Source organism: Apodemus sylvaticus, chromosome 5, assembly GCF_947179515.1.
Source record: "Apodemus sylvaticus chromosome 5, mApoSyl1.1, whole genome shotgun sequence".
Lineage (NCBI taxonomy): Eukaryota > Metazoa > Chordata > Mammalia > Rodentia > Muridae > Apodemus > Apodemus sylvaticus.
In genome coordinates, this window is record NC_067476.1 from 10,982,012 (window position 1) to 11,004,819 (window position 22,808).

The 22,808-nt window shown below is 46.7% G+C and overlaps 1 protein-coding gene across 3 annotated transcripts in view; it reads left to right on the forward strand.

Moving 5' to 3' along the window:
- Nup214 (nucleoporin 214) overlaps nt 1-22,808 on the forward strand; it is an 82,032-nt gene that overhangs the window by 17,342 nt on the left and 41,882 nt on the right. For all 3 annotated transcript variants that reach the window (XM_052182142.1, XM_052182143.1, XM_052182144.1), the window contains exons 11-21: nt 861-1,022; nt 4,779-5,241; nt 6,429-6,601; nt 8,094-8,191; nt 11,989-12,075; nt 12,265-12,414; nt 13,720-13,878; nt 15,923-16,026; nt 17,310-17,492; nt 18,053-18,126; nt 18,226-18,309. In XM_052182142.1, coding sequence (XP_052038102.1) covers nt 861-1,022; nt 4,779-5,241; nt 6,429-6,601; nt 8,094-8,191; nt 11,989-12,075; nt 12,265-12,414; nt 13,720-13,878; nt 15,923-16,026; nt 17,310-17,492; nt 18,053-18,126; nt 18,226-18,309 — 1,737 coding nt within the window. The remainder of the gene's footprint in view (nt 1-860; nt 1,023-4,778; nt 5,242-6,428; nt 6,602-8,093; nt 8,192-11,988; nt 12,076-12,264; nt 12,415-13,719; nt 13,879-15,922; nt 16,027-17,309; nt 17,493-18,052; nt 18,127-18,225; nt 18,310-22,808) is intronic.

Genomic DNA, 22,808 nt, shown 5'->3' on the forward strand with positions numbered 1-22,808 from the left:
GCTGACACCGCAGCCAGCCCCGGCTCATGTGTCTGCACTGACTGAGGATGGGGCAGCTGAATTTCGTGGCATAGTTTCTGCCCATTCGCTTCCCTAGTGACCTCACAAGTGTCACTGTCAGCTGGCAGGGTACCACCCTGGGTTGAGGGAAGGGTAAGGGAGTGGTGTTCTAAGCTCCTGGTTGCACATGGGACCTGCGCATGTTCTCTGAGGATGCCTTTCCCCGGTGGAGGTCAGCAGTGTGACCACAGTGACAGATCTCGTGAGGCAGCTGAGGAATAACTGCCTGCTTGAGCCTCACTCTGCAGAGCTGTCCTGCTCAGGCACCGTGGCCCTTGTCCCTTCACTCTGCAAGCTGTCCTGCTCAGACACCGTGGCCCTTGTCCCTTCACTCTGCAGAGCTGTCCTGCTCAGGCACCGTGGCCCTTGTCCCTTCCCTGCTTTCCTAGGCACGTTTGGTCTGATGAGCTTATATTCTTTTCCTCTTGTGTACTAATGATTCAACTAGGAATGAGTATAAAGTAGCTTTACTCGCTGTGTGTGTTGAAGAGCCATCTTGTCATTTCTATACCAAACCCAGCATTGCCTAGAGACTGCTAGCTTGTCAGGGCAGTGCTGAGCCTGCCTCCCGAATGGAAGAGCTTGGGAGAGTGCAGGGCTGCTCGAATGTCCCAGCACCCAGCAGGGTGTGGTGATCTGATAGTGACAGGAGCCCTTGATGCAGCTGCTGCATGGTCACATCTGAGTGAGCTGCTGGTGAGAGGAGCACGCTAGTACCGCTCCTGCCAGGCAGCCTGTCCCTCAGGCCGGGCTGGGAAACCGAGGTGGCTCCTTTCTCAGCTCTGTTCTTTTTTTTACAGACGAAGAAAAGACTCTTCCTCCTGCTCCGGTTCTCCTGTTACTTTCAACAGATGGTGTGCTTTGTCCATTTTATATGATCAACCAAAATCCTGGGGTTAGGCCGCTAATGAAGACCTTGGAGCTGATCCCAGCAGAAGGAGAGCGGCCGCCTAAGTCCTCAGGTGTGTGCCCCTGGCTGCTTTGGCAGGCCATGAGCGGGCATCTCCAGAGGGGAAGGTGACTTACAGATGCATGTAGTCACTTGCCACAATCAGGTTACCACAGGAAGGTCTTGGCCTATCCTGTCCTGGAACAATGTGTGCATGCACATCTTTGCCTCCCTGCGTCCCCAGCCCGTTCTCCAGTCCTTACTGCACTTGACAGAGAAAGGAAGGCCAGCCTGCTGTGTGACCTGTGAAAAGAACTGTTTCATCGTGGGGGCCAGTCAGGCAGATGATTGTGCGGACAGTTTAAAATGGTACTGAACTGGTTACTGAGCAAGGAAGTAGACAGATGTGTCGTGCAGGGCCACTGTGTTATGCTGTGCTGTGCTTCCTCATAAAACATCTACACAGGAACACTGGAAGGGGCTGTTAAACTCTAGGGACTCCTTCTGGATAAGAGGAATTTAGAGACTTTAGTGTCTCATTTCTATTTATTTCATTATCTTTTGATTTGTCTTTCCCCTTCCTCTTTTAGAATATTGTCAGGTAATATCTGTACTACAGAAAAATTAGAAAATCTAAGATCCAATTTTCCAACATTGTCCTGGCACTGTGCTGGCACTGTCCACACACTCTCCCAGCAATGTCTCCACAATGTCCCCGCACTGTCATGGCACTATTCCTGCAGTGTCCCCAGGCAGTCCCAGCCCTGTCTCTGAATTATCCCTGCACAGTTTTCATAGACCATCAAGAAATAACATAGTATTTTGGGATGGAATCTTTGTGCACATATAGAGAGGCTAATCTGTATTGTCTGTTTTATTTTCTTTCTTTCCTGTATTGTATCATTTCTGAGAAGAAAATGTCAAACTTGTTAGAAGGCCCCTCCCACCCCCATGTATTGGAATTTTGCTATTTTTCTCTTCCTTGATTCTGTGAGAATGTAACTGATAGTTTTCTTCTTCTGTGGCTAAATGTCCACAGTGTCACTAGTTCCACCTAAGGACTGCTGACCATTAGGGTGGGATATGGTTGGTTATGCTGATGTTTTCATGCTGTTCTGTAAGGCAGAGTGACTCATGGGTCATGGACGCTGGCATACATTGCCAGTGCTATACTTTTGGTTGGTGGGGATGGGGGGCATTACGTTCTCCCCTCACACTTTTCATGAGCACCTACACCCAGCTTCAGTCTGTGGTGAGCTGGGCCACCGTGAGGCCGACACCTGAGCTGGTTGTTTCTGAGTACTGTTCTTTCTGCATGAGGGACTATGGCCCCTCCATGGAGTGCCTGAGCACAGCCATGCGTGGCAGCTGGCAGGGTTTTCTAGAGACCATTCCCCTTCCTTCTCATCTAGTGCACAGGTGACAGCTGCTCCCTGCTCAGTGAGAAGGGAGTTCTGACAGTGTGAGATAGTCTGTCCTGGGACCTGCTCTGATGGCTAAGGTGAGGTCAGCACTTTGGAAGAAGACATTAGTGGTTCCGACACTAATTGATTGGCCAGTAGTAGCAGGGTGAAGGTCTACAAATACTCCGTTCTAATCGTCCTGGGAGGAGTGGCTACAACTTTAGGATGTGGCCTCAATTTTTCATGCTGGTCTAATCCTAATGGGTGTGGTAGTGGTTTATATCTGCATGTTTCTTTTCTTTTCTCCCCCCCACCCCCCAGATGGGGTTTCTCTGTGTAGCCCTGGCTGTCCTGGAACTCACTCTGTACACCTGGCTGCCTCAGAAATCTGCCTGCCTCTGCCTCCCAAGTGCTGGGATTAAAGGCGTGCGCCACCACCGCCCAGCTTTGTCTGCATGTTTCTTTGAAGACTTTGTCTCTTGTTAGTTCTGTAGCTATTGTGAGAGGGAGTAGCTGAGTAACCTAGAATAGCGTTAGGTATTCTTGTAGAGCGACAGAATGTCAGAGGTGGGGATTTCACTCTTGTGTCCTCTCCATGCTCTTGAAGACAAGGTCTCCATCTCATGAAAACCAACTGCCATCTTAGCCTAATAGCCAAGGCCAACTCATAGAAATCGGAAGTGCACTTATTTTTTAAAGTGTTTATTTATGTAGTTAAATTGATATTTACTTTATAGAAAGTTGGAAAAGTAGAACAAACTCTAACCCTACCTTTTTGGGGGATCTGTTTTCCCGTGTTTCTGCATGAACATCTTTATACTTAAAATCAAAATGTGGGCATCATTGCAATGTTGATTTTAGTTATTTATATGTTTTGATACTATTTTTTTGTTTGTGATGGGATCCTACTTTGTGGTCCTGGCTGGCCTGGAACTCAGGGACATCAGTCTGTCTGCCTTCTGAGCGACGGGAGCAAAGTTGGTCACTGTTGGCCACATGTTGATTTTGAATTTAAGCTGTAAACTTTAAGTCCTTAGCTAATTTTCATGGTTTACCATAATTGACTGGTTTACCATAACTGACTTTTTTTTTTTTTAAAAACATGGTTTCTCTCTGTAGCTTTTGCTGTCCTACAACTCCCTTTGTAGACCAGACTGGTCTTGAACTCACAGAGATCTGCCTGCCTCTGCCTCTGGAGTGTTGGGACTAAAGACACGTGCCAACACTGCCTGACGTTTGTTTCTGTTTTTTTGAAGAAGTCTCTCACAGTGTAGTTTTGCCTGGCCTGTAATCTCTGTGTGTAGACCAGGATGGCTTTAATTCAAGAGATTTGCCTGCCTCTGCTAGGAGTATTGTAACATAAGGCATATGCTATCATTCTTGGCTAAGTTTACATGTGTCTTTGATAAAAGAGATTGGATTTTTTTTCCTGTGAATTAGGCCCTCCGCTTAAGTTTGTTAGCCTTGACTTTTAAGTGTGACTGGCTACGTTAGTCAGCACCTAGACCCTTCGCCTGTTATTTGACCACGTCTAAGTATTTTAGGACGACTTGTCTGACTTCATTATTTTCAGCATTTCTAAATTGATGATGTGGTTCGACTCTCAGACTCAACTCTTCCAGAGAGCTGAACGGAAGGCTTTTATTTGTAGGATCCTATCTTTAATTTTTTTGGAATTGCTTTTAAGTAGTGTTTTGAGGCAGAGCCCTGCACAGGGGTTATTTCCTGGTTAGTGAAGTACCGCAGAATGAGGTTGAGGCCTCACTCTTCAGAGTTCGCAATATGTAAACTCATTGCGCTTTCTATCCACAACGTCCTGTTAGCCTGGTGCCCTTCTTTCCCTCTGTCCTGAGAGTTTTACGTGTGATATCCTGGGGAATCCCTGCCATGGAAAGACCAACTCTGCCCACTTGTCTTAGTCAGGTTTCTGTTCCTGCACAACATCAGGACCAAGAAGCAAGCTGGGGAGGAAAGGGTTTATTCAGCTTACACTTCCACACTGCTGTTCATCACCGAAGGAAGTCAGGACAGGAACTCAAGCAGGTCAGGAAGCAGGAGCTGATGCAGAGGCCATGGAGGAGTGCTGCTTAGTGGCTTGCTTCCCCTGGCTTGCTCAGCCTGCTTGCTTATAGAACCCAAGACCGACAGCCCAGGGATGGCACCACCCACAAGGGGCCCTCCCCCCTTGAATACATTGAGAAAATGCCCCACAGCTGGCACTTCCTCACCTGAAGCTCCTTTCTCTGTGATAACTCCAACCTGTGTCAAGTTGACACACAAAGCCAGTCAGTACACCACTCTTTGTTTTCTTAACAGGCACCATTTCCAGGCTCTCTGCCCTCCCGCCCTCCCTTACCTTCTGTCATGTGGAGCCCCAGGGTTACAGTTAAATTTGTCTTTTTGTTTTTGCTTGGTTCTCGTTACAGGAAATTTTCCTAGTACGCCACCTTCCCCTCAAGCTCCACAAAACCTGGACGCCCCAGCCACAGCCTCTTCGCCTCTTCCACCTGTGTCCGCTGCTCCCACTGCCACCTTCCCTTTGCCCTCTGCCACCGGAGGCCCTTCTGTGTTCTCCTTTGGCCCTTCATCCTTCAAGTCCTCTGCTTCTGTCACTGGCGAGCCCCCGCCGTACCCCACTGGCTCTGACAGCTCCAGAGCAGCGCCGGGCTCTGGCACTTCCACCTTCTCTTTTGCTGCTCCTCCCAAAGGCTCTCTGGCCCCGACCCCTACAGTGGCTCCTGTGGCCGCATCTGCTGCTCCCTTCGCTTTCGGATCATCAGGTTTTAAGCCCACCTTGGAAAGCACACCCATGTCCAGTACCCCAAACACAGGGATGAAGCCTTCCTTCCCACCCTCGGCCTCTTCGGTGAAAGTCAACCTCAGTGAGAAGTAAGTCACCTTGAAAGGCTGGCTGCTCGCTAGACTGGGTCGGATAGTGCATGGTGGTCCTGAGCTAGTAGTCCCTCAGGGCAGCGCTGAACAGAGTCTTTCTGAAGTAGCACTTAGCAGTGGGAACTGAGCCAGTGGGAAGGCTTGCGTCTGCTCTGCATGTGGACTCCAGGGTGACTCTGACTGTTAGCAGTTTACACTAAGTAGTTTTCTCACTTTCTCCACCTATAGAGATAGCAGGTGTTACTTACTTTACGAAAGGAAGCAGCCCAGAGCGTGCAGCCTGGGAAGGAAATGGGTCTTTTATAGTTTTTTTCCTCCTCATAGCTACTCTTGACTCTCAACTGTTTTCTGTGCAGCCACCAAGGTGACTTGAACAGTTAGGGATACATGAGGTGACTCCTGCTTGTTGGTCCCCAAAGGTTTCCTGTTGCATTTCTTTACAATTGTAACCTTTTAGCGTGGTGTCTGGTTCCTCAGGTCTAGTTCCAATCACCCGACCCAGCCCTTACTTATTTACCTCTTGATCTTTTCTTCTGTTCTCCTCACTAAATGAGCAGGGGGATGTCCCCTGTATTGCACAGCCTTTTCCAGTTGCAGTGAGTGTCAGGGCCATCATTTTCGGGTTCTGCTTGCCTCATGGCCAGGATGTCCACCTGCAGGGACAATCATTGCCCAGATGGAATCAACACGTGGCTACTTCACACTAGCCACTTCTTGGTATTCCTCCTTGTTGGGCTGCTCAGTCTTTAACTGAGCTTGTCTGCAGACCTTGCATTGATGAAGTTAACATTCTTTCTAGGCCATGGAATCCCAGAGGCAGCAACTCACTTGCTTCCCTGCTGTTCTCACAGCCCAGAAATGATCATCCTTAAAACACATTCTCATGCGTTTCTGCACCACCCCCTTAAAACACACAAACACACACACACACACACACACACACACACACACACACACTGCGCGCGCGCGCGACGGGGTAGAAAATAGATGCCTCATGTACTAAGTGCTTCAGCTGTGCTGTAGTTGGTGAGTAGGTGGTAACTGTGCCCTCCTGAGTAAGCAGCACATGCACTGTTCTGAAAGCAGAGATGGCCAGTCAGTTTTTCTTGGCTGTCACTGCTCATGACCAGTGGGAAAGAACCTTCTAGCAGATGGTTGTGACAGAAGTGCATTTTCACTTTCAGGTTCACCGCTGTGGCCTCTGCACCTGCTCATAGCTCCACGGGCAGCCCCTCCGTGTTGCCATTCTCCTCCTCCCCGAAGCCAGCGGCTTCTGGACCACTCAGCCATCCCACGCCTCTCCCAGCGTCATCCAGCTCCTTGCCTTTGAAGTCTGCAGTCTCTCCCTCTCCGTCAGGTAGTCTCCGAAGCCAGCATCTTCTGTCCTCAGCACACACGCCCTTTTGGATGGGTGGGTTCAACAGGTTAAGAGCCCTTGCTAATGTAGTAAGGGGAGGATTTTTGTTTGTTTTTGTTTTATGAGACAGGGTTTCTCTGTGTAGCCCTGGCTATCCTGGAACTTACTCTGTAGACCAGGCTGGCCTCAAACTCAAAGATCTGCCTGCCTCTGCCTCGAGTGGATAAATGGTGTGCACAGCTGCTGCCACCACCTGGCTGAGGGTTTTGTATTTTTTGTTTGTTTGTTTGTTTGTTTTTTGTGGGAGGGGGAGTGTGTTTGTATATGTGTTTGTGTGCTTGAATGTTTTAATGTGCTATGGTTTTGTGCTGCTCTGCCTTGGAGAGTCATAGTGGTTTCAGATCTGTTAGCCTTTCCTTAGAGCTCATGGAAATTCAAAGAAAGTTCCTTGTACCTAGGTGCTCGTCCTCACACACAGCCGGTTACAGAGCTGCCCTTCATCGTGGAGGACAGGAGCAGCCCTGGGGAGCCCTGGGGAGCCCTGGGCTTACTGCTGCCCACACTCCGGCTGACATTTTCCCATTAGCCACCCTGAACATGGGGTGAAATAGGAATAGTTACAGACCGGATCCAAGGGTCCTGAGACACCACCCCTCCTTTCCCTTCCTGTCACATGTCCAACCTGGTTGTAAAAGTATAAATACTGTGCTCGTCACCAAGGCTCAATGTGTCCATTAGGATGTAAGTAGATATAAACTTAATAGTTCCTTATCCCTTTCCTTTTTTTAATGTAAAAATTTGAAAATATTTTAGACTTAGTTGTAGACATACATATTACAAGTGTGTAAACACTTGACCTCTAGATACATGGGTGCCCATCTCCTAAAAGCCAAGGCCATTACACTCAAGAGTCAACAGTTAAGTCTAAAAGCCATGTCATATTCCCCAGTAGTCTCACTGCTGGTTTTTTTTTCTCCCTTTTTCTGTTCATCTCATCTCATTAGTGTAGACAAGAAAACCACCAGCACAGTGGTTTTGGGACCATCCCTGTTAGGATTGGATTGTTTTTACACGATAGGATTCAGGTTAAAGATTTGGGGCAGTCACACCACATAGGGGATGTTCTTCACCAAGCACCCTTTGTTCAGTCTGGCTGTGGGACTGTTTAGAGTTCAGGCTTATGAGGGCTTTTGCTGTCTTTCTTTTCCTATGTGTATATGTTCGTGAAGGTGAGTGCGATCAGTTGGGGAAATCAGAGTTGTCTGATCCCCTCACATTGGAGGTGCAGGAAGCAGCCTAAAGAGACCTTGACCTGGTAGGCGTGCTGCTGCACCAGGCCCATTTGGTCATCCTTCTTTAATACAGACAGTAAAAGTGGAGCCAGGGACAATGCATAACTCTCTTAGATTTGGGGAAAGAAGTTTGTGGTGATGAAAGCAACAGGAACCGGTGTCTGCTGTAACTAACTGACGTCACTGCTCCTTTACTCTAGCTGGCCGCTCCACTCAGACTGCACCAAGTTCAGCGGCCTCCACGGCGCAGAAATCACCCAGGGTAAACCCTCCAGTGCCAAAGTCAGGTTCTTCTCAGGTATGTTGAAATTTCCTTGATACACTTGCATGTTACTAACATGGGCCTTGGAGCTTTAGAATTCAGGCTTGGAAACATTAATTATAACTATAGGAGACACTGAAGTCAACATGTACTCATAAAAGCAATTATTTACTTTCTTTTTCCAGACATGGTCTCACTGTGTAGTCCTAGCTGGCCTGGAATTTACTCTGTAGACAACTAGGCTGGCCCTGATACTGAGAGATCCTTTACCTCCTGAGTGCTGGGATTAAAGGCATGTACTACCATGCCCAATCTTTATTCAGTTTTTTGTTTCTTGGTTTTTTTTAAAGATTTATTTATTGTGTGTATATAAGCACATTGTCTTCACACACAACAGAAGAGGGCATCAGACCCTATTGTAGATGGTTGTGAGCTGCCAGTGCTCTTAACCACCGAGCCATCTCTCCAGCCCCTTCTACTCAGTTTTTTGAATTGAAGTAATTTATGTAGAAAAAAGTCCATGAGCTGGAGAGATGGCTCAGAGGTCCTGAGTTCAATTCCCAGCAATTACATGGTAACTCATAACCATCTATAATGACGTCTGGTGCTCTCTTCTGGCCATGCTGGTAGAACATTGTATACATGATAAATTAACAAATCTTAAAAAATAGTAAGTCTAGCCGGGTGTGTTGGCGCATACCTGTAATCCCAGCACTTGGGAGGCAGAGGCAGGTGGATTTCTGAGTTCGAGGCCAGCCTGGTCTACAGAGTGAGTTCCAGGACAGCCAGGACTACACAGAGAAACCCTGTCTCAAAAAACGGGGAAAAAAAAATAGGAAGTCTATGTGGCATGTGTACATCTCAGTTGTCATCAACTAGCTGTATTTTGGTAACTGGCAAACAGTTTGACAAAGGAGGCATTAACAAGATCTCAGGGCTATTCCTCTTGAGTCCCGGCTTCAGGTCTCCAGCCTTGCCAAGAGTCACTCACTCTTTTATTATCTAACAGTATGCAGATTAATTTAGCCAGTTTATTAATTTCTATCAATAGATTGAATAATTTTAGTTCAGTATAGTTCAGTAGGTTGAACTGTGACTTTACTATGTCACTGATGTCTGTTCATCTCTGTTATTGTTTGGAGTTGATGGCTTATTATGGGTACTGCTGAGTACGCTCCAGCTAAAGCTATTCTGAGTAGCATTGCCCTGGCCAGTGTAGTTGGCAGTCTTCTAGTGAATCTATGTGTACCTACCCTTCTTTGGGGTTTGAACTTAGCTATAGGATGACGGGGCCACCGACTGCACATGTCCTTTAGCAGATTGTCATCCATGGTTAACACTTCCACCCTGTCCTCATTCTTGCTAGGTTTGGTATTTTTCTTCTTACAATATATGTGTTTTTCTGTTTTGTTTTTGTTTTTATTTAACTCTTATTTTCCCAGTGATTGGCAAAATTGAGTTTTGTTTCATATGAATTTTAGCTATCTGTATTTTTTTGTGTATAGTCTTAATGTTTTTAATATTTTTCTGTTGGATGGTGTCCTAGTTTGATTTCTGTTACTGTGCTAAAACACTAAGTGCCAGGCTGTGGTGTCACACACCTTTAATCCCAGCACTTGTGAGGCAGAAGTAATCTGAGGATAGCCAGGGCTACATAGACTAACCCTGTCTCAAAAACCCAAAATAGAAAACAAGCAAATAAAAAAGCCACAGTTTTCGGGGAGGAAAGGGTTTGTTGGGTTTCCCACTCCAGGTCACAGACCACCATGAGGAATGAAGGCAGGCTCACTGACTGTCCACACAGCACCACCTCTGCCCAAGGCACTCACTGCACAGACAAAAGTGCAGTGGTACCTACCGTGGAGGCGGCTGCTGGCTGGCTCTCAGCCGGGCTTGTCATCAGCTAGCTTCCTTACACGGTTCAGACTACCCACCTATGGCTACTAGAGCCATAGGAGGCTGGGCCCTCCTTCCACAGACACTCCCACAGACGTATTCACAGGCTGATCTAGGCTCTGTCCTGACAATTAAAGCTAACGGGATGGCTGGTCTTAACTCATCTCTGATTCGTGTTGCATGCAGTGGATGGACTCCAGGGTTTCGTGCATGTTTAATGTGCACTCTACTACTGATCTGTGCCAAATGTAGTTCTTCAGAGAGACATGAACATACAGGAAAGCATATACAGTACATGCTCTTTGTATTACCTAGTTATATAAGGTATTTTAATATAACTGGATGATTTTTTTTTTCTTGCAGCCCTGGAATTGGAACTAGATAGGCAACTACGTATCATTGAGCTATAATGCCAACCTAGTTCTTGTATGTTACAATAAGTGCTTTTCATGTAATGCTTTTTAAAGTTCATTTATTAGTGTGTATGGTATATGTGCATGTGAGTGTGAGGAGGTCAGAGAAACTTTGGATGTTCTGCCTTATAACTTGCTTCAGTGAGATAGAGTATCTCACTGATCCCAAACTAGGTAGGCAGCCAGGATGCCCCACAGAGCCTCTTGTCTTTTCCGCCGCAGCTCTGGGCTATATGTGCCTATGGTCACACCCAGCTTTCTATGTGGGGAAAGGCATTTGAACTTAGGTCCTCATGCTCACACAGAAACAGTCTTAATTCACTGAGCCATCTCCCAGTTGCTCATGACTTGTTTTAGGAATCATTCCTAATTTAGATTCAGAAAGGTTCTCCTATGCTGTCTACAGCTTTGATACGTACTTGTATTTAAGTCAATAGCTATCACCTCAGCTTGTTCTCGTGGCTTTAATGTTCTGGCAGTTTCCCACTTGAAAATTCCAGGAGCAGGAGTCCTGTTCTTTCCCGTTGTGCCTCCAGTCCGGGGTCCTTCCATGCCAGAACACATGTGTCCTGCGTTAGCTTATAGCAGAGTGCCCAGCTCATGGGTATCTGCTAGCTGGCTGCTGTTTGGTGACTGCACGAGCAGTCTAAAACCGCGTCAGGGCCCATCAGATTTTCCCAGCCCTTGCCCAGCACTGACAAACAAGGGCTTTGCATAAGTGCAGAAACAAAGCTCTCCGCCCCCCTCCCCCCCCCCCCCCAGTGCACTTGCTTCAATGACAGTATTTCTTCTCATTCCAGGTCATATATCCTAGTATATCATTACATGTCTTTGTCAGGCTCTGGCTGTCACTTGCCTCTTGGAGTCCTGGCTGCTGTACCTTTTGGCTTCTATCTCTCACTGTTAGCCCTGTCCTTTGAGTAGCAAAAGAGTTTTTTGCTTTTGTTTTGTTTTTTAATGATAAATCACATTTCATTCAAACCTTTGTGCAATACCAGCAGTGGTTTTCTGAATTCCTTGGTCTGTCCTTGGGCACTTGCTCTGCCTGCTTCTCTGAGCCCTTCCTCTTTTCTTCCTGTCCTACTCAGCTCCATTACGCCCACGTGACTCACAGTTAGACATTCCAGTGTTTTTCCTGATGTCTTTGTGCTTACTCTTGCTGCCCAGAAGATGTGTACCTCAGCTCTGCCTGCAGCCTTCTCTCACATCTTGCAGGGACAAGTTCTCTTTGAGGAAGAACTTTGTTGGCTGTCTCGTTCCTCATTCTCTTCAGTTTTACCTGTTACTTGCCAGTAGAAATGGTTTTACTGTGCGTCTTGTCCCGGAAGAAGTTCCCTGAGTGAGGACGTCAGAACTGGCTCGTGGTTTTCACTATGTAGAAAACATCCTCTACAAATGGAGAGCCCCAGTGCACATGGTTCAGAAGAGTGGTGACCCACAGTGCACAAGTGCTCCCTGTGATGATCCGATGGGGCAGTGCTGACTGTGTGGTGCTCCTCCTGATGCCTTTGCCTTCCGTTTCAGGCCAAGATGCTTCAGACTTCTGTCACAGAGAAACAGAGGCATCAGTGGAAAGATTCAGACCCTGTGATGGCTGGAATTGGAGAGGAGGTGAGTTTGTTGTTTTTACAGTAGCTCCATCAGTGAGACTTAAGTGGTCTTAAGAGCATCTACCTGGACTGCCATTATTCTAACATCTGGTCCTGGCCTGGCTCCTGTTCAAGTTTGCCCTGGAAATGTCGAAGCAGTGCCCTTTCTGCTGCCATTCAGAACAAGCTCTCTCTGTTTGTGATCTCACAGATTGCACACTTCCAGAAAGAACTAGAGGAGTTAAAGGCCCGGACTTCCAAAGCCTGTTTCCAGGTTGGCACCTCCGAAGAGATGAAGATGCTACGGACAGAGTCCGATGACCTGCACACCTTCCTTTTAGAGATTAGAGAGGCCACAGAGGTTTGTGTCAGTGGATACCTTCCCTGAGTTAAAGGAGGCTTTTAGAAACTACTGTTAGCTAGAACTCTGATATGAACCCTTATATTTTCTGACGACCCTCAGCTGCTGTGTTTAAAGCCTGAATTCAGGACTGTCAGAACTGAGGCTTAGCAGGCCTGTCTAGCTGGCTATTTCCCTTTCCTCCTCAATAAAAAAGATCATCTTTTCTACCTCTTCAGCACACACCAAGCACTCCATGAAAATTGGTTATAGTTTTTATTTAAGTAACTGAAGTATATTTCCAAATGTTTCCTTTATGGAATTGGATTAAGATAATGACATTTTGGAGCATGTACATATAAAATGTCAAGTATTAATTGCTGAGAGCAGTATTTACTGTTCTTTGGCCCCTGAGCACTCCAAGCACTGAGCACTCTGAGCTTCACCAAGGTCATCTCCGAGACCACACGGCTTTTCTGCCTGTGTGGAAGCTGTGACCCTCTCCCTTCTGTACCTTAGGAGGGGAGGCTTAGAGAGGCAAGTGGATTTATGAAGGGATTTTGGCAGACATGTCTTCATGTCTCCAGTCTCTGGTCATTCGTAAAGAACAGACTTGGAAGAGAAAGCCCCCGCACAGATGGACTGTGGGTTCTGCTCTGCTCTTATTTTCTGCATTGTCAGTTGTCAGAAGTTGAGTTTTTAAAACCATGAAAACTGAAGCGGTAGCTCAGTGGATAAAGCGCTGGCTGCGCTGCTGTTCTTCTAGAGGACATGGATCTCCTCCTGGCGCCCACATCGGGGATCACAGGCATCAGACAAACTCTCCTGGCCTCTTTGGGCACCAGGCACTCAGCAGTGTACAAGGCAAACTCTTACACACATAAAATTTAAAAATTAATACATGATAGAGCATTTTATACGACCCCTCCAACACAAAACAACACAAAGTAAAACAAGAAACTCCAGGGAAACAGTTTTGAACATGGGGACAATGAAAGGGTTTTTTTGTTTTGTTTTGATTGGTTTGGTTTGGTTTTTTTTTTCCGAGATAGGGTTTCTCTGTGTAGCCCCGGCTGTCCTAGAACTCACTTTGTAGTCTAGGCTGGCCTCGAACTCAGAAATCCGCCTGCCTCTGCCTCCCAAGTGCTGGGATTAAAGGTGTGCCCCACCACAGCCCAGCTGAAAGTTTTAAACTATGGCTGAGATCTTCACCATGCCCCAGAGTCACATTTACCCTTTGGTCCACACGGAGGATTTCTTGTTGCTTTGTGTCTGTGTCTGTGGGAAAACAGCAGTTCCATTGTTGTCTCTCCGGGCCTTTTCTAGTCTCTTCATGGAGATATAAGTACTCTGAAAACAACTTTGCTGGAGGGCTTTGCTGGGGTCGAAGAAGCCAGAGAACAGCATGGAAGAAATCACGACTCTGGGTATCTCCACCTGCTCTATAAAAGGCCACTGGATCCCAAGAGCGAGGCCCAGCTCCAGGTAGGCAAGCAAGGCCTGATTATCAAGAAGCGTTCAGAAGCAGTGAGCCTGCGTCCGTGGTTGTGGTTTTGAGGTGTGCATATGAGTGATGTCTCTTCAGGAAGCTGCTGATTTTCTTCTAAACACTAGCTGTGCTTTTCCATAAATTTACTTGTAGCAAAGAAACTGGTACACTTTTTTTAAAAAAATGATTTAAAATTTTTACTTTAAAAGATAGATTTCTTAAAGTCTTGAGTTTGATAAAGTCCTTTGTTAAAATAGGTATTCATAGATCAAATTATGAATAATATCACAGTGGCATCCTTTCAGGTGGTTTGTAGGTATTTTTAGACATTATTTCCAGTCTATGAAAGCAGCTAGGAACTGTTGGCACATACCTCACACTCAGGAGACAGAGGGAGGAGAATGCTGAGTTGAAGCCAACCTGGGCTTTACTAAATGAAGACCCTCTTCCTCTGACGTAGGCGCTCTCCCCTGCTGTGCTGCAGCAGTTTCATTTCTCTTTAGCTACTTGGATTTCGTTTGCCTTTGTGTCCAGGGGTCATCTTCCCCTTCCACTCATCATGAATTCCAGAGGGGCAGTGTGTGAGCAGCCCTGATTCTCCTCACTTCAGATATGGTCTGTGGGTGTGGTGAGACCCTCCATACAGAGGACTTAGACCTTAGGCCTCTCTCTGCTCCTAGTTTTCTATCCCGTGCCCAGGAGACCTCCCAGCATCTGGAAGGCGAGAATGGCCCCTTGTAGAGGTGATAGAGGTGATCCCTCGGGATCACTGACTGCTCTTCCTCCTCTGTGGGTGTTTCCTGGTAGGGCTGTTCTTAGACTGCAGGCCCCACACTAGCCCTCTGCCCCAGTTGGCTGGCCTAGAGCAAAGCATTGAGCTTCCACACTGAGAAAAGAGTAATTGTCTTCTTGGCCATGCTAAATAGGTAATTGCAGGAAATGTAATTAGCCACTTACTACATACAAAGCGGGGCGGTGCTGCAGTGCGGCCTGTGGCTCCTAACTAACAGAGCCCACGCCCTTGCCCTTAGCCCCTGAGCTAAGTCAGGAAGGTGGCGGACATACAATCTTATGTGGGATATATTGCCATGGGACCACAGATGAGAACGTGGAAGCCACTGCAAAGCCTTGCAACAGGCCTTTGAAGAGGGTGCTGTTCCACCCAGTTAGGGCCCCTTTGGAACTAGTGCAGACCAGAGGTCATGGCTGAAGTGGGGGACAGAAAGCCTTCTATGGTCATTAAATGCCTTTGAGGCCGCTGCCTCCCTAGTTGAGCTAGGCGCTTTCTAAATGTGGTTGAGACAGAACACTTTTCCCAGAATGCGTGTGAAATACATTTCACCATAGTCTGATGTGTGCCATGTGTGAAGAGCTTCCTGGGGTGTTCTCAGTGCCTGTACACTTACTTGATTAAATAATGAGCTTCATTTTTAATTTTTGAGTGTCAAATTGTATAGCCATGAAGGTTAACTGTGTCCCCAGCTGACAGAGCGTTATTACAGGCTTAACAGCCTGTTAGGATTTTAGTAGTGGTGGGCTGGGCTTCCCGTGTGGCTAGCATTGTGTATTTTTGAAGAGTGCTCCTCAAATGGAGAGGTGGCCTGTATGTTCTGTGCTGTTACTATCTAGGGTCAGGGTTATTTTCAGCACCAGCCATTGAATCATCTTGTCTACTTCACAGTTCATTTCTTAATAGGCAGGAGAATTACAAGGGTGCACTGTGAGCAAGCATGGTGGGTCACTCCCGCACGTCCCGCCCTTCCCAGGGGCAGCCGGGGAGGGAGTGGATGTGGGCATTCTTTCCTCCTCTCACCCTGTCCCTGCTTCATCTCCCTTATCTACTGCAGAAATGGAATTTCCGTCTTTCATTGTGTTAAATGGCTTGTATTTAGTGGATATATTAAAACCTAGTGTTTTCCTTATTCATACAGTTCTCAATATAGAAATATTTCAAAATTACTTTTGAATACTTTAATGCATCTTCCTCCCAGCTAGCTGCAAGACAAATGAATCATTTGCCTTTAAATTTTTCTCCTGTAGGAAATTCGCCGCCTTCACCAGTACGTGAAATTTGCTGTCCAGGATGTGAATGACGTCCTAGACTTAGAGTGGGATCGGCATCTGGAGCAGAAGAAGAGACAGAGGTAAGGGAAAGGATGTGTCCCTCTGCCTTTCGTAGGAGCGCATGCGAAGATCTCCGGGGCGCCCTCTCCTGCTAGCCATTTCATCTCTACACGTGCCATTTTCACCATACCCAGTGAGGCCATAGCGATTTATATAAACAAATTTGCATCACATCTTATTTTTATTTTTTTTTATTTTTTGGATTTGTTTTTTTTTCCCCCGAGACGGTTTCTCTGTGTTGCCCTGGCTGTCCTGGAACTCACTCAATATACCAGGCTGGCCTCAGACTCAGAAATCCACCTGCCTCTGCTTCCCAGAGTGCTGGGATTACTGGCTTTTTGTTTGTTTGTTTGTTTGTTTGTTTGTTTGTTTGTTTTGATTTGTTTTCCACATCCTAATTTTAAAATGATAATTTGAATTTCAACTAGGCCAGGTGGTGCACACATTTAATCCAAGCACTTGGGAAGCAGAGGCAGGTGAATCTTTGAGTTCAAGGTCCCTTTCTGCAGAGCTCAAGTTCTGGGCGTGGTTTTTTTCTTGGCACTTGTCTGTCCTCAGCCCGTCTCTAAGTACTGTCTTATACCAACTGGAAGGTCCTGGAAAATTGTGCTCACTCACTTGGCTGCCTTGTTCTTCTCAGCAGTTCTGAGAAAAGGAGATAAAACTGAGAGTTTCTGTTGACCATCAGCAGTTTTCATTCTGCTCATTATGTGGTGCACAGACAGACAGCAGCAAACAAAAAGGTGGCTTGTACCTGTTTGGACTACCTATTTTTGTTTTATTTGTATATTTTTCTCAAGTTAAAAGAACCATTTTAATCAGTGTTCAAAGGCTTATAATGAGAAACAAAAGAATCTGGCCCTGTGTATCTCTGACCTTAGCCCTGCTGTCCAGCAGGGCATCAGACTGTTTCATTCTTGAGGAAAACCTCTTCCTGCTGCCAGCACCTGTGTTGTCTCAGCCAGCAGTCAGTGACTGGGACCCACATACTTCCAGCCAGTCTGGTTTCTTTCCTTGTTGAGTGTAACTTACATACAGAAAAACATAAGTCACAAGTGAGCACAGGAGGGTTTTCCCTGTTGGTGGTTCTTGTCTCCTTCCCACTGCCTTCTTCCCAGCACTCAGTGGTGTGCAGTCTGTACTGTGGCCTGCTCTCATGAGATTCTAACGACCCTCTTATTTCCTAGTGTCTCTTGATGTTTCAGCTTTTCTGGTTATTATTTCCCTGTTAGAACTGCTGCCTCGTGTGCTGTGGGACAGAAGGGAGCCACTTATGTCTAATTCTTTTCCTTGTTGCCAATAGGCGCCTAATTGTGCCAGAACGAGAGACACTTTTCAACACACTAGCCAACAATCGGGAAATCATCAACCAGCAGAGGAAGAGGCTGAATCACTTGGTGGACAGTCTGCAGCAACTCCGTCTCTATAACCACACGTCCCCATGGAACCTGCCCTCCACGCTCTCAACTCAAAGCAACACTCATGGGTATGCAAGAGATGCATGGGCAGGGAGAAGATGTTCAGAAGTGTGAGGTCAGCCATGTCATCTGGTCAGGTTCTTCCCCTCTCTGACCTCCAGTGCCTGCCTTCAGGGTGTGTGTAGGCCTGTGTCTGTGACACGTGAGGTACGGTGACTGATGATGAGTCAGTGCTCAGCAGGCCATAGCAGTCTGCATACTAACACTGAAGTAGTTGGACTGACAGTAGCTTATCTGGGCTCCATTTCCTAACTTCCTCAGAAGCCCAGGTTTGCCATTAGGCTTCAGTGTGGAGCCTACAGATCATTGCAGTTAGCCAGTTTACCCCGGACTTCTGCTTTCGGCATGTGTGTGATTAAGCAGTCCTTTTTGCTAAGGCACCAGTATTAGGCTTAGAGCGGGAATGTGTGATATTGAAGTTGTTGGCTTTCCTTTCATGTGTTGATAGGTAGCTTGTTTCTATAGTGAATATTCTCTAATCTCTTGGGCTTAGATATTAAGAAGAGTGTATACCACATAGCTTCAGCCTTCTCGTGGTGGGTTTGGATGTAACACTGCCCTGTTTCAGTTTTGACAGTGACCTTGAATGCCTGCTAAAAACTACCATTGAATCTCACACTAAGCCTTCTCCCCGAGTGCCAGGTAAGTGCTGCCGCCCAGCCTCCCAGCATAGTTTGTGGTCTAACCTGGCTTTTCAAAATGAGATCTTAAGCATTTATGTATTGGTGAATTTTTTTGCAGGTAAACTGTCCCCAGCGAAACAGGCCCAACTGAGGAACTTCTTGGCCAAAAGGAAGACCCCACCAGTGAGGTCCACTGCTCCAGGTAAGGGAATAGACCTGAGGGTCCATGGGACTGAACTGGAGTCGAGACTCAAGCCTTATTGCAGTTTTTACCAATATTACACTGGAGAACGTCTTCTTTCAAGGGAAACTAGAGGTTAGGCAGCTAGTACTTGCGAAAGGACTGGGAGGTGAATGGCCTAGTGAATAAAGGCATGTGTGGTCAAGCCTGAAGGTCCTAGTTCAGTCCCGAGGACACACATGGTGAAAGGAGAGAAACAGCTCGACTGTGACCTCTCCTTGTACGCTCTGGCACACGCACATGCATAGGCGCCATAGTAAATACGTGTAGCAATAGATTTTTAAAGTGCTAGCTGAAAAGCTACAATGTTAGAGATGAAAAGGTCTTTTAAATTTTTATCTGAAGTTTTTTTCATTTAGTGCTGGGGATCAAACCCAGAACCTAGCACATGCCAAGGGGTGTCTACCAACACCACTAATCTACATCCTATCCCTTGGTTTTTTTTTTTGTTGTTGTTGTTGTTTTGTTTTCCCTCCATATATCCGAGGATAGCCTGAAATTCAGGATGTAACTGTGTGTAGCTATGTGTTTAATTTTCCAAAGCTAAGGCTACGTTTTGCCATTGCCCTGGTGATCTTCTGCACTGTGTATGACCCCCAGAACAGTGCAATTGTTTGCCAACATCTGCCTTTTAGTCCTTGGCTCTTGGAGCTGCTTCCCTAGTCTTCTGCCTATAGAGGATTTTGCCAGATACTTTGCCATGGCCTCCTCTGCTCAGGCCACTGCTTTTGGGGGAAGGGAAAGGTAAGTACACACGTATCCTCACAAGTGAGCTGAGCCATGGCTGCCTACGACATCAGCCATGTCAGTGTTCTCCTGGATCCCTTCCGCCCTGTAGCATGGTCTCGGTGCTGGAGCTTGGCAGTGCTGTTGATCCCCATGGCTCTGCCTGCTTCTCATGACAGTCATGGGTCCGCACACCAGCGCCGGCTTTTCACATGGGTGCCTGGGGATTTTAATTCAGGCCTCGTGCTTGCACAGCATGTACTGCTGGCCACTGGGCCATCTCCTGGCTCCTTGAGGCCACCATTTCTGTCGCAGCTTCTCACATTCCAAAGCCAAACTGTTGCGCTTGCAGACCCTGCAGGTCCGTGGGACTGTCTTAGGGAGGCTTTTTTGTTGCTGTGTTAAACACACCACAATGAAAATCAACTTGAAAGGGAACAGGGTTATTTCATCTTACAGCTTGTGGTCTGTCATCTGGGGAACTTGGGGCAGAGCTACAACTCTGGAGGCAGGACCAGATACCGAGGCCATGGAGGATTGGCGCTTCCTGGCATGCTCCTTGTGTCTTTCTCAGGCTGATTGCTACATAGCACCCAGGATCAACAGCTGGTGGGTGGCTGTACCTGGTCACCAGCGCCCTCTCACATCCATCATCGATCAAGTAGCTATCCCACAGGCTTGCCTGCAGCCAAGCCTATGGAGGGACTTTCTCATTTGGTTTTCTCTTCCAGTATAATTCTAGTTTATGTCACGTTGACAGAAAACAACAAAACCCACCCAACCAGGACTGGCAGCAGTACCTGTTATCTGCCGCTAATACTACCACAAGCAAACTGCTCTTCTGCAGTAATCCTTTCCTGTTGTTTATGTTCATTGACCATGTGCCTGATGATGACTTCAGGACACATCCTTGTATTAGAAACCACTGCACAGTTACCCAATCTCATTAATCTTCATTTGTTGCCAGGAGGTTGTGTAAAAACATCCTTACTTATAAATCCTTAGCTCACATATCTGATAATATCTTTATGATTGAGTCCTTAGACATGAGATGCTATTGCCTATCTTGCTACCAGGTAGTGATAAAAGCAGCAAGGCCTGACCTCTCAAAATCGAATTATGTGAATGTAAACATTAAACAGAAGCTGCACAGTATACTTGTTTAATGGTCACATGTGTGCTAGGTAGGGAGAATGACTCAGGATGTGGACGCTTTGTTTGGAGATAGGGTCTCACATAGTCTAGGCTGGCTTTAAAGTCTGTGTAATGGAAGATGGCAGGAAACTTAGGATCCTCTTTCTTTACATCCTAAATGCTAGGATTCCAGTCATTACCACCACATGTAGCCTTTCTGTCTTCACATTCAGGGCAGTGTTCAAAATCTGACACAAGACACTCAATACCTTTTTTTTTTTTTTTTAACTTTTTAGTTTTTTGAGACAGAGTTTCTCTGTGTAGCCCTGGCTGTCCTAGAACTCACTCTGTAGACCAGCCTGGCCTGGAACTCAGAAATCTGCCTGCCTCTGCCTCCCAAGTGCTAAGATTAAAGGCGTGCGCCGCCACGCCTGGCTCAGTACTTTGTTATGTAGGCAGCTTTTGCTAGGTGATTTTGCCCAGCTCTAGGTTACTTGTGAGCGTCTGAGCATATTTAATGTAGACCAGGCTGAGCTGTAGTATTTGGCAGCCTCCATATATTTTGCGCCCTTCAAACTGGTTTCTTCCACTTACAGTGGGTTTTTGCGGCTTGACCCTGTTATAGCTAAAGGAGCATCCCTCTGAGTTGTCCACAGCTGAATTGCTTCTCCCTCCTACTCAGGACAGTTGTGGTTAGGATGGTTTTGGTATAAGATCACTCTGAGGCTGCACTTAAGACCAAGCCCATATCAACCCTGTTCCCTTGTTTTCCCTGAGCTATGTGTTGAGTGAGAAGACAGGGTAACAGGGCTCCACGGGGGCTGCAGCAATCACCACAGACTTAGTGGCTCATAGTGGATACTCGTCTGCAGCTGCGGCGTGTGCAGTCGAGGTCAGCAGTGTGGCGCAGCTAGTCCTCTGCCAGAGAGGCCGGACTCAAGGTGTTGACTGAGCTGCTGTGTGGGAATTGTGGTGCAGATGCTCCTCCAAGCACTAAAGCGGCCTCTTGGAGCTAGAGGATAAGGTTCTTAGCCTCTCTGCTGGTATTCCTTGTCCTTATCTCCAGGCCACTATTGCACAGGAGTCCTCTTGCTAGAGATCTTGTCTCCCTGGCCTTATCTTTTCAGTGTCCCCCTTTGCTTAAATCCTGTGCCTTTAAGAGAGGGATTGGTTGGGTGGTGGTGGCAACACCTTTAGTCACAGCACTCAGCAGGCAGAGGCAGGAGGATCTCTGAGTTTGAGGCCAACCTGGTCTACAGAATAAGTTCCAGGACATCCAGGGCTACACAGAAGAACCCTGTCTCATAAGAAAGAGTTCATGTGATTTGACCTGTAGGATAAGCTCCCTGTTTTTAAGTCAGCAGATTTGTGATATTACTTACACCTCTAAGGTCCCTTTTGTCACCTCCTCCTGCTGTGTGTGTGTGTGTGTAACCCTCCATCTGTCCAATCTGTGCCTACAGTGGAAATGCTGTTGGCATAGGACCCTCTTATATAGCAGCATTGAGAAAAAGTTTGAATTCTGGTTGCCAACTTCATAACCTTAGACAAATTGCTTCACCGCTCTAAGCATTAGCCACAAGTTCAGTAGCAGTTCCAAAGTTCTATGGTGATTGTGTGAGCAGCTGGCACAGTCCGCCTAGGCACTGCACCTGCCGCCTGCCTGGTCCTGCCTTTGGTAATGTACGTCTTGACAGGGTAGCACTGGTAACTAACAAAGGCCATAAAATTAACAGCTCTGCCTTATCGCACGGGTAAATTACTTCAGCCGGCTTCCCCAGCTGCCTACTGCACAACTTTTGGGTCAGAAATGGAAGATACAGGGAACTACATTCTTACATTGAATAGTAAAGATATCAAGTCATTTGTAGAAAATAAACTTTAATATTTTGGATCCCAATATCATATACTTAGATGACGTTTCTAAGTGGCCCACCATAATTGTCTCTCAGAATACTTGATCAGAGCATGGTCCAGCGTGCAAAGGCTGCTGCCCATTGAGCACTGGAAATGGGAAAAAGAACTGTGCCTTGTTATTTGTATTACTCTTTTTATTTATTTACTTTTTGAGACTAGGTCTCCATTTGTGGTTCTGTCTGACCTAGGACTGTGTAGAACAGAGTGGCCTCGAAATCACGGTGGTCTCTACCTCCCAAGTCCTGAGATTCAAGGCTTGTGTCACAGTACACACACTGTACTTAACTACTTTAAATAGCCACAGCAGCTAGTAGCTACTGGGCAGCAGGACCCTGGCATATGGTACTGATTTTTAGCTTTGTCTGTTGTATAGCACTTATGCTGAGATTTTGTTTGTTTCTTGAGACAAGTTTCTTCTGTATAGCCCTGGCCATCTGTAGACCAGGTTGACCTCAAACCCAGATCCACCTGCCTCTGCCTCCCAAATGCTGGGACCAAAGGTGCTCACCACCATTATCTAGCCTGAGACTTAAGATCTTGTAGCATGATCTGCCTCCAGGACAGACAAGTAATGGTGTAAGAGAGATGCTTTGACTAACTAGGGAAGAAGGGGAGCTAGGCATTGTGTTTTTCCAGTGTACATGGTAGAAGGTGGCAGAACTCAACGGTGCGGAGAAGAGCAG